General features: G+C 50.7%; 1 protein-coding gene across 1 annotated transcript in view; it reads right to left on the reverse strand.

The window, feature by feature from the left end:
- The window catches only part of EHD3 (EH domain containing 3), a 28955-nt gene extending 18958 nt beyond the window's left edge, over window positions 1-9997 (reverse strand). The window contains exon 1 of the mRNA NM_001098004.1: window positions 9632-9997. Coding sequence (NP_001091473.1) covers window positions 9632-9858 — 227 coding nt within the window. The 5' untranslated portion in view covers window positions 9859-9997. The remainder of the gene's footprint in view (window positions 1-9631) is intronic.
- Window positions 9998-11576: the final 1579 nt, after the last annotated feature.

Consider the following 11576-nt stretch of genomic DNA (forward strand, 5'->3'; position numbering starts at 1 on the left):
AATGGCACCCCACTCCAGTACTCTTGCCTGGAAAATCCCATGGATGGAGGAGCCTGGTAGCCTGCAGGCCATGGGGTCGCTAAGAGTCAGACACGACTGAGCAACTTCACTTTCAATTTTCACTTTCATGCACTGGAGAAGGAAATGGCAACCCACTCCAGTGTTCTTGCCTGGAGAATCCCAGGGACGGGGGAGCCTGGTGGGCTGCCATCTATGGGGTCGCACAGAGTCGGACACAACTGAAGTGACTTAGCAGCAGCAGCAGCAGAACAGCTTTGAGCCCAAAGTGCTTAAGGCTGGACTGCGGGCAGAAGAGTGCAGTGCTGCCCTGGGCTGGGACTGGCTGGAGGAGAGTCCCAGGGGCCACGACGGACAAGAAGCTAAGGGGTGGGTTGCCCAACAAACAGAGACCCTTGGGTGAGCCCTCAGTGTGTGCCAAGACCCTCCCCCTAAACCTTAAGGGGCCATGTTCATGCCCGGAGGGAAAAGTCAAGGAGCCCTTAGGAGAAAAGATGGCAAATCAGAGACTGCTGGCCAGGAAGGGAGCCTGGGAACTCCTGGGCCAGTGGGCCTCAGCCCACTGCACGTGGAGCCCGTGGAGCTCCAGCTAACAGTGCTGGGTCCAGCCCAGGGGTTCTGACCCGCTGGTCCAGGATGGGGCCCTGACCACTGGTCTTTTTCAGGAACTCCCTGGTTGATTCAAATTGCAGCCCGGGTTGACAACCTGCTCTGGACACTGTCATTATGCCGATAGCTCCACTGACAATAGCATGTCCAGGCAGACATCACCCTCATCACTTCAAGAACGTAGCTCCTCTGGCAGCCCTAGTAGGTGCAGCTGGGGTCTCTGTATCCGAGCCCTGCATATCTGAGAACACAACCAACTGTTGAATGTGGGCCCTATGGATCTGGAGGGTCTGCTGTGCTGTGCCATTTTATACTTGCAGGGGCTTGAGCATCTGCAAGGCAGGTGGGGTCCTGGAAACAGCGCTCCGTGGACACCAAGGAACGAGGGACAGCTGTATGGAGGAGCCCAAGGCTTTGAAGGGTTATGGGGCTTCCTCCACGTTAAAGAGCTAATAATGGAGCAGGAACCCAAACCCTTATCAGTCTAACACCAAATCCTTCACTCTTCAACTGTCTCTACCCTAAGGAAATGCTCTTTGCCACCACCACCCGCCCCCAGCCCCGTGCCCACCCTCTGCCCAGCAGGCGGCAGCCAGGGAGACTGGCCGGGGTTTCTTCCAGCTCATGGGCATCTCATTGTGTTCTGAGCTGTTAGGTTACTCCGTGCTTCCAGGGCAGTTCAGTTGCCACAGGGCTCGCTCCCCAAGGAGTTAGCAGGTGAGCTGCCATGGAGGAGATGCTGCTGGGGGCCACCCACCTATACCGGCAGTTTTAGGTTGGTGAAGCCCCTCATCTCCCTCCAACATCTGGGTGTGAAGACAGGATTCCCTCCCATGAGAGGCCCATTCTGAAAGCTGGGTTGTGATGAGAATGTATCACCCCAGCGGCCCATGGGCAGAGCTTCCTCTTTCTCAAGCACACCTTCTCCTTCAGAGCCTCAGGGGAGAGGCAGGGAGCCTCAGGGCCTGGGGCCAGCAGACCTGGTTTCTCTAACCTTCAGAAGGTTCTCGACCTCTGCAAACCTCGGCACTTTCCTCTATAAAATGGGAGGTCATTGTCCTGATTTATTAAGCACTTGTGCCAGACAGTGTTCCAGACTGTCCATGAATTATCTCGTTTCATCTCACGTTTCCTCTGATGTGAGCACTATAACCCTTACCATCAAATGGGCCTCATAGGTAAATCCATCTCACTGGGTCTTCTGAGGGTTAAATTAGTTATAGACCATAAGCGCATAAACCAGTACCTAGCACCTAGATCACCATCCCAAAGATCAAAGTATTTGTTGCAGGATCAGACAGTCAACAATCTGTCTGCAATGCAGGAGAACCCAGGTTTGATTCCTGGGTCAGGAAGATCCCCTGGAGAAGGGAATGGGAACCCACTCCAGTATTCTTGTCTAGAGAATCCCATGGACAGAGGAGCCTGGTAAGCTCCATGGGGAGGAACAAAGGGTGATGCTCCCCAGCATAGCCAGGGCCACTTCCTGGGAAGTTTCCAGAGCCTCAAGCGGCCCAGCAAGAGCCCTTTGGCTAAAACCACATGACCCTGGATTTGCTGACCACACATGGGTCTGGAGAAACACAGAGTTCAGTGAGTCCCAAAGCAAATCCAGGGACGCAGTCAAGCCAAGCAGAGAACCCGGGGCTGGGTAAATTCTCAGGGACATCTGGGTATGACCTGCAGCCCCGAGGGCCCCCTTAACAAAGCCAGCACTGTGTCCAGAAAGGAAAACCTATTGAGGGCTCTCGTGGCTGCTTTCTCTGTGGGGAGAGATACAGATCGCCTCTGTTGCCAGGCAAAGACATTCCCACGGCAGGGTAAAAAAAGAAAAGTTAATTCAGGCCCGGGTAGTAGCAGCGGAGATGGGGAAGCATGAGAACAAGGAGGGGCTGGCGGGCAGAGCACCCACTGTGAGCCAGGTGCTCTTCTGTGCCCCTTCCCTGAATTATTCCACTCAGTCAGTCCTAGAAGTGCTGCAGGATGGCTGAGTTATTTCAGTTTTGCAGGTGAGCAAATGGAGATGGAGACTGCCCCCATTCAGGGCCAAATACAAATATTCAGAGGCCCAAAGAGCAGAGAAGGTTTGGGTGTCTCCCCGACCTGCCATCCAATGTAAAAGAAATAAAATGGATATAAGGAAGACAAATGCAATTCCGGTTTTCCCCATGAGGACTATTTTTCCTAAGCAAACTGTTTCCTAAGATCATCTCCCTCATTTTCCAGTGTCCTTCTTGGCTGGCAATCTAAGTATGTGGCTTGTTTTACTGGCACCTGAGCACTCAGGGTGAGGCGTAGCCAAGAATCAACCTAGTCTGCTTCTGGGGCCCCTGCCTCTGCAACGGTGGGGCCAACCCTCCCTGCTGTTGGGACAGCACCCAGGGCGGGGAACAGAGGGACCGGGGCCACCAGGAATGTTGCCCGAGGCCGTGGCTGTGCTGGACCCGATGCCTCAGCTCAGTTAGGGAATGCGCCTTGATGGGTGGCTGCTTCCCTGCAGATGTGACCTTGGACAAGTCCCTCCAGAGCCCACTGCCTCAGTTTCCCCAGTTTTTATAAAATGGGGCTAATCCTGGGTTTCTTACTAGCTCAGGGGGGCAGAGTGAAGGTTTTGCAAAGACACACATGAGTTTTGGAAAAGCAATGGCTACACCAGACATGGGCTCACATCGGCACAGATAATAATTAGAGAAAACACATGTCTGTAAGTACCCAGTGCATTTCTACCTGGACGGACTCCAAACCCAGGGTCCTCGCACCTCCGTGAAAATCCACATAGGTCTTAATTTGCATATCTTGAGGTGGACACTAAAGGCACACATCACTTTCTGCCTTGTGTCACAGGTATTTGTGTTAGGTTAGTTAGTGTTAGCTGCTCAGTTGTGTCCAACTCTTTTTGACCCCATGGACTGTAGTCCACCAGGCTCCTCTTTCTATGGAATTCTCCAGGCAAGAATATCGGAGTGGGTTGCCATTCTCTTCTCCAGGGGATCTTCCTGACCCAGGGATCAAACCCAGGTCTCCTGCATTACAGGCAGATTCTTTATTGTCTGAGCCATCAGGGAACCCTATTTGCATTATATATCTGTATCTTTGGTCTCTCTAAACGTTGTGTACTTTAGCTTTAAAATGGGGTCAAGACAATACTACTTGTCCGGTTGGCCTCACAGGGTTTCAGGGAGACTGTAAATCACTCCAGAGACACAAAGCGAGGTAAGAGATGGGTGACTCAATGGCCGAGTTGAGGTCTGAGTCAGCTCTTTGCTTTATGGAGTGGTCACCACTGTCCCTGGTTCACAGAAATGTCTACCAGGGGACAAAGTGACCCAAGCGCAAAGGAGACCAGTAGCCAGACCAGTAGCCAGACCTCCTACTAGCCTTGCCTTGCCTAACCACCCCTGACACAGGCTGGCCTAAATAACCCTATGAGGTAGCTGACATTATTCGAATGTTAGTGATAAGGACACTGAGGTTCAGAAAGCTTAGATCCTTCTTAACAAAGTCTCCTGGCTGGAATGGGTGGAGCCTGGGTTCTGCTGAGCTTCCCATGTTCTTCCTGTGGCTGCATTGTCCTGTCAGTGGAATGGGATGAGCTCTTCCCCAGAGGTCCTTCTCCCAGTCCTGTTTCTCCTGATGACCTCCATACCTGACTCTCAGTTCAGTCCCGTTTAGTCACTCAGTCATGTCCGACTCTTTGTAACCTCATGGACTGCAGCATGCCAGGCTTCCCTGTCCATCACCAACTCCTGGAGCTCACTTGAACTCACGTCCATCGAGTTGGTGATGCCATCCAACCATCTCATCCTCTGTCGTCCCCTTCTTCTCCTGCTTCAATCTTTCCCAATATCAGGGTCTTTTCCAATGAGTCCATTCTTCACATCAGGTGGCCAAAGTATTGGAGCTTCAGCTTCAGCATCAGTCCTTCCAATGAATATTCAGGACTGATTTCCTTTAGGATGGACTGGTTTGACCTCCTTGCAGTCCAAAGGACTCTCAAGGGTCTTCTCCAACACCAAAGTTCAAAAGCATCAGTTCTTCAGTGCTCAGCTTTCTTTATAGTCCGACTCTAGCATCCATACATGACTACTGGAAAAACCATAGCTTTGACTAGATGGATCTTTGTTGGCAAAGTGATGTCTCTGATTTTTAATATGCTGTCTAGGTTGGTCATAGCTTTTCTTCCAAGGAGCAAGCATCTGTTAATTTCATGCCTGCAGTCACCACCTGCAGTGATTTTGGAGCCCAAGAAAAAAAAGCCTGTCACTATTTCCATTGTTTCCCCATCTATTTGCCATTAAGTGACGGGACCAGATGCCATGATCTTCGTTTTTTGAATGTTGAGTTTTAAGCCAACTTTTTCATTCTCCTCTATGACTTTCATCAGGAGGCTCTTTAGTTCCTCGTCACTTTCTGCCATAAGGGTGGTGTCATCTGCATATCTGAGGTTATTGATATTTCTCCCGGCAATCTTGGTTCCAGCTTGTGCCTGACTCTCAAGACAAATCTTAAGCCAGACATCAGGAGGTAGACCAATGCTCTGTCCTCTCTCCCTTGAGTAACACTCAGGCCTTTGTAAGAGGCAGGCAGATGTCCACCTAGTCACACTTATGGACTAGCAGATCAGATCCCTGACAGGAAAAGGATGTCCATGGACCTTGGATGGGTGACAGGAGTGAGGAGCTGCCGAGGCTGTGGCTAGCAGGTGCCTGGCAGAGGACAGTGGGTCTACTGGAATGGAAAGGGGCCCTTCACTAGCCCTTCAGCTTATTAGAGAATCATCCTTTCTTGGGGTGATGCTGCTACGAGCCCTGGGCAGCACAGATGCCAGAGAGGTGATGAGAGAGGGTACAACCACAGGTAAATGCTGAGTCACCTTTACAGGAGGATGCAAAGAGCCCCCTGAAAAAGGGGGAGCGAAAGGACCAGCTGAGTAGCCACCCAGCCCCTCCCCACCATGTGCCCATTCATACTGTAGAGGCTCAGTCATGCTACAGAAGGGCTGGGAGATGCTCAAGACCAGCTGAGCTCTCCCTATGGAGACACAGCCCACTCAGCTCCAGCAGCCCCAAGCCCCACACCCAAAGCCCCAGGCCCTCTACTACAGCATGGCCACAGGCCAGCGAGGTCCTCTTTGAGGCCTTGGGATCCCGGGCCTTATAGCCCCTGGGGCAGCCAGCCATTCATCTCTGTGACCAGGGAGCCAAACGGTGCAAAGGAGGAGGGACTTGAGATTGCAGGCCAGAGTGAGGAAGAATGAAGAGAGAAAAACAGCAGAGGTGGGAGGAGAGGCTGCCAGGCCAGAAGGACACAGAGCTACTGTACTAGGAAGAGGCAGCCTGTGTTGGAGGAAACAGCCACCCGGCCAATTTATTGTTTATTTTATTACTCTGGGTTGCTGGGCCTTAGGCCAGTGAAGTTGTTTCAGGCAGAGATCATAGCACATTAATTAGTTATTAGAAGAATGTCCTTTTCTGCATGTTCTTCCTGAGACAAGAAATAGACCCTGAGGCAAGGAAATGTAACTGAAAGGAGATGGACGCTAGGAGACAGAAGGCCAAGGGCCAGGGCAGATGAAGAGGCAAGTCTTTATTTCCAAGGGAAGGGTCCCTCTCAGGTTTAGGCTGGAATACAAGATGTGAATGGCCGCACTCAAGGCAAGAAGCGGGGAGGGGAGAGGCTGCACCTGTGAAGACAGGCTGGATTCTGCACCCAGGCGCTCCTAGCCACCCCAAGTGGAACCTTCTCTGCTTTGGGGAAGGCGTGTGGTATCAACTGACTCTTTTAAAAAGCAACTTAAAAATGTGATTCTTACTACCAAGATTAAAAAATCAGAAAAAATTAAACAAACAAACAAACCAAAACTCTGTACAACCTTTGGCCTAGTGATTTCACTTCTGGGAATCTCTGAAAAAACAGCCTAATACGTGGAAAAGTATTATACATAGAGATAGATTGATCCTACAATAATAGCACAAAATAAAATTAGAAACAACTTCAAATATTCAAAAGAAGTAGATTGGTTAAATGAATAACTGCATATACATACAGTGAAATATCATGCAGCTCTTAAAAATAATGCTTACAGAGATTTAAAAATTTACTCGAGAAATGTTCATGCTATAAGTGAAATAAATCCACATACAAAATTACATTATGGCATGATCTCAACTGTGTTATAAAATAGCTAAAAATACTGGAAATATGTATTATATGTGTTATATAATATGTATATATACACATATACATATATTATATACATACATCATATATATGCACTAAGTCACTTCAACTGTATCCAACTCTTTGCCACCCCACAGACTGTAGCCCACCAGGCTTCTCTGTCCATGGGAATTTCCCAGTCAAGAATAGTGGAATGGGTTGCTATGTCCTCCTCCAGGGGATCTTCCCCACCCAGGGATCGAACCCGAGTCTCTTATGTCTCCTGCATTGGCAGGGCAATGGACATGAGTTTGAGTAAGCTCCAGGAGTTGGTGATGGACAGAGAAGCCAGGCGTGCTGCAGTCCATGGGGTCACAAAGAGTTGGACACGACTGAGCGACTGAATTGAACTGAACTACATATAAAATATTTAAAATGGTTTCCCCTGAGTTGTAGGATGATGATGGGGCATTTTTTCGTCTTCCTCAAATTTACTCTTGTCTGCATTTTCCAATTTTTTAAAAAAATTACTGTTCAGTGGATTTAATGAGAAGAAAGGAAAATATGTAATTTGGTTTTGGAGGCCTTCCCTGTGCTGCCACCCCTCCTCCCCTGCTGGGATCTTCTCTCTAAAAGAGAGACAGCTTTTGATGCACGAGCTAAATTCGGTTACTGACATGAGTGGGGAGGGCGAATGCTTGTACTCAGCGGATAAGAAAAAGGAGGGCTCTGCCTCTCCCGGCCTTCCTGTCTCCCTCAGATAAGGAGTAATCTATAGCAATTCGGCTCTGCCACCTTTTTAGACCCAGTTAACAGCCAGCATGACTCAGGCAAAGCCAGGAGAGTGTCTCAGACAAGAGGCACTTAAACACGTCTGCTGTTCTGGGATCTTGCCCTCGGGGATGTTGGCTTCTCCCCACCTCCCCTCCCATTCTGCAATGTCTACTGGGAGCTCCTGTAGCAGAGACCCCCCGCACAAGGCCCCAGGGAGCCAGGCAGTAAGTGCTGGTGCCACAGGAAGGAGAAGTTCTAAACAACCTACTAAGAATTATAACCAAGGTGTGGCCAGAGGGCTGGGGAAGGCCATGTGATGGGCAGGAGCCATTTGTAAATGGCCTGTGCTTCCCATGGAGCCAGGTGGAAGATGTATGTTACAAAGGAAACCTTGCACAGAACCAGGAGGCTCTGAGGTGTCTTTGGCTGCAATGGGTGTTTAACAAAAAAAGGGAGATGGATTAGATCAGGGGTTTTTGCCCTAAGGTCCAAGGCTTGGACTCCCAAAATTATAGGTAATATAATTTTGTATGAGTATGAGATGTAGGTACTTTTTTGTAAAGATGAGTTCACAGACTTTATGAAAAGTTAAGAAGCAATGAATTAGATTGTTTGCAAGGGTCCTTGCAGTTCTAACAATATAAGACCTCCAAAAGCCAACAATCCCCCTGGGTACCCAACTTCAGAAATCACTCAGCCTCTCAAGCTGAGTGACTCCAAGGCTGTCCACCCCACAAGGAAAAACTCAGCTGATGTTCAGACATGTCATGTTAATATGGTGTGTGCCCTGCTCCCGGCTTGTGTTAAAAGCTTAGCACTAAAATTTGAATCTAGAAAATCAGGAACTAGACTGTGAACTTTTCTGCTTTCCTCACCAAACAAAGCACAGTGCTTTGCATGTTACAGGTCAATGAATGGAAACAAAAGCATCCCTGCTTTGAAACTTTCCACAGGAGATGAGCACCATTGACTGCGGGGGCAGAGGGGAACTGAACCCATCACCACTTTCTATGAGCCTGACTCTCAACACAGAGGGCCACTCAACACAGAGCACCCTCAACAGCTTTCAGGCCTGTGAATGTGTGAATGAGGCCAAGGAAGATGGCCTGGCCTTGAAGGCTATGTGGCCTGAGGGCTGGAGAGAAGCCTGTCTTCTAAAGATATGAAAGGTCCTTATCCCTCTGGTGGACAATAAGTGGACTTCTCTTGAAGGCCAGGAGGACAGCTGACTTCCTGAGGATCCCTACAGCCCGAGGATTCTGTAATTCAAGGGGATGGATGACTCACCCTCAAAGTTATAGGCATTGAGCCAACCATCTCCTCCCATGCATCTAGGACCGCATTCCCAGGTCAGCCTCCCATCCTGTTATATGGCTTTGGACAACTCATTTAACCTCTCTACGCCTCAGTTATCTTGCCTGCCAAGTCAAGGAGCTGGATGAGACCGTGGCCAATATTCTGTCCACCTCCAAAAGACTTTAATATGATTACGGAGCCATGAAGATCAACAGGAAACAAAACAGCATTCTGCCTCTAGACACTGCTTGTCTCCAGTCGCCAAGAGATATTTGTAAAGAGCTCTGATTGGAAAAGGAAACTGATGAAAGAACGACAAGCGGGCTCCCTGGCCCACCTCCTTGGCTGCAACTGTAAAGCCCCCGTGTGAGTGGCTGAAGCTTTTATAAGGCAAGGGAAGTGGTCCTGACCATCAAGCGCATGTCCATACAAAGAGAGGGTGTCAGACACCCCCACCAGCCTAATTTGTGACCAGGATACGTCTCACTTGTGCCTCCTGGGTTTCAGTTTCACCATCCATAAAATGGGTAGCATAGGGATGGCTCTGAACTTTACACTTCATGGGCTGAGTGCAGAGGAGAGGTGCTAGGTAGGATGGAGCAAGGGACCATCCAATGAAATTACAGGGTAAGCTTTGGACAACCCCCACACAAGGATTTCTTCAGAGATTTCAAGTGAAGACTTATCTCTTGTCCCCAGGAGGGACATCGGGAGTGAGCAGAGGGTCTAACGCTGGGCAGCTGGGTGGGCTGCTGGGGGACCCTGGCTGGCTCACCTTATGAAGGTGGTCTTCCCGGTGGAGTACTGGCCCACCAGCAGCACCATGGGCTTGTTGTCGAAATCGGCATCCTCCAGGGCAGGAGAGTGAAACTCGTGGAAGCGATAGTGCTCTTCCAGCGGCAGCAGCTTGGTCCTGTACAGTTTCTTGAGCCCATCGCTCACGGTCTGGAAGACCTCGGGGTCCTTCCTCCGGCGGTCGTCCGAGCGCAGCCAGCTGAACATCGCGGCCACCGCTCGCCTGCTCGCCCCCGGTGCGCAGTCCCAGCAGGAGGGCGTGGAGTCGGCGACCCCGGGTCCTTGGGGAAGGTGTCCCGCAGGGAGGGCCCACCGGGTTCCCAACCGCGCCGCCGCCTCACCGGAGCGCCGGGCTCAGCCGCACCATGGCCAGGACTCAGGGCTCGGGGGTCCCCGGGTCGACGGCGTGGGACCGCGAACGCGCTCTTCCCCTCCTCCCAGGACCAAGCTCAGCCCCGGCTTCATCCAGCAACCAAGGCCGGAGAGAGGAAAAATATCTGGGTTGGGCGGGAGAGCTGCGATTTTGGGAAAAAAGTCAAACCTGCAATTAAAATGTCAGATGCCCGGTCCCCCGGTCTCCCCCAGCTCTCTCCCACTTTGGCTCGGGTGCAGTTAAGGGATGCTTCGAATCTGCTCCCGCCCGCCCCGGAGGCTCAGAGGAGGCGGCGGCGCTGCCCAGCCCGCGGACAGCTCAGCATCTGCAGCCGCAGCCCGCAGCCCCAGGCTCGGGTTTAAATGCCAGCCGTGCAGGAAGCCGGCTCGCGGAGGAAGTCCCCGAGTACTGGCAAGACTGGCGCTGCCCTGCGGCCCCGGCGGGGAGAAGCTGAGCAGGGCGCCGCCATGTTTGTGGGCAGTGGCCCCACTGGGGACCCGCGACCGCTCGCTGCCTGGGAAGGAAGGGATGCTGAGCTCTGTGGGAACGCTCTAGTATTTCATTCCTGGCCTCTGGAGGTTTGATTTGGGAACAGCGCCCTCTCAGGGACAGCTGCGAAGACAGAGTTGACCTGCTTCACACTCTCCCTGCTCTTTAAATATAGGCTTTCCTTTAGTTACTGAGTTCAGTTCCTTAGGATGACAGGTTCTCTATTGTTAGTATTTTTCTTGGCGCATGGAAAGAAGAGTCCAATATTAGCTTGCCCCAAATGACCAACCCTATCAGTACACAAACTTTTCGCTAGATCTAGGTGAAGTTAAACTATTCTCATTCATTCATTTTTTCATTCCTTCCAATAAAATCGAACAAAATAAGCAAAACGTCCACAAGTATTAAGCCAGTATTACGGCACGATTTTGGTGACTGTGGTTACAAATTTGATCACCAAAATAAGCACATAGAGTCTCTGTCTTCCAGGAACTCCAGCCAGGCCGGGTTTTAAGAGGAGATAGGAACAGAAGGCCTGGGTGCATAGCGGGAGGATGCATCGTTTTTGTCTGGATAATCTGAGGAAGGCATCACAGAAAGCTTGACTGTGAGCTGGATCTTAAATGATGAACCCACAGAGAAGAAGGGGGACATTCCAGGCTGAGTAAAGGGCACTTGCAAAGGTAGGGGAACATGGAAGAACTTGGTGGGGTGAAGGCAGAGTCAACAGTTTGCTGCCAAGAGTATGGAATTCAGGAGGATGGCGGGGAGTGACTGAGGCCAGGCAGAAAAGGTTTTACAGAAACAGGAATCAACAGAGGGAATAAGGAATCAATAATAATGTTATTATTAATCATGGTTAACATGGACCAAATGCTCACCATGTGCAGGGGCCTGGGCTAAGTTCCTAGCAAGTATTGTTTCATTTAACCTTCGTAGCCTCCCTGGTGGCTCAGATGGTAAAGAATCTGCCTGCAATGCAGGAGACCTGGGTTCGATCCCTGGGTTGGGAAGATCCCCTGGAGGAGGGCATGGCGACCCACTCCAGTATTCTTGCCTGGAG

The sequence above is a fragment of the Bos taurus genome, chromosome 11, assembly GCF_002263795.3.
Source record: "Bos taurus isolate L1 Dominette 01449 registration number 42190680 breed Hereford chromosome 11, ARS-UCD2.0, whole genome shotgun sequence".
Taxonomy (NCBI): domain Eukaryota; kingdom Metazoa; phylum Chordata; class Mammalia; order Artiodactyla; family Bovidae; genus Bos; species Bos taurus.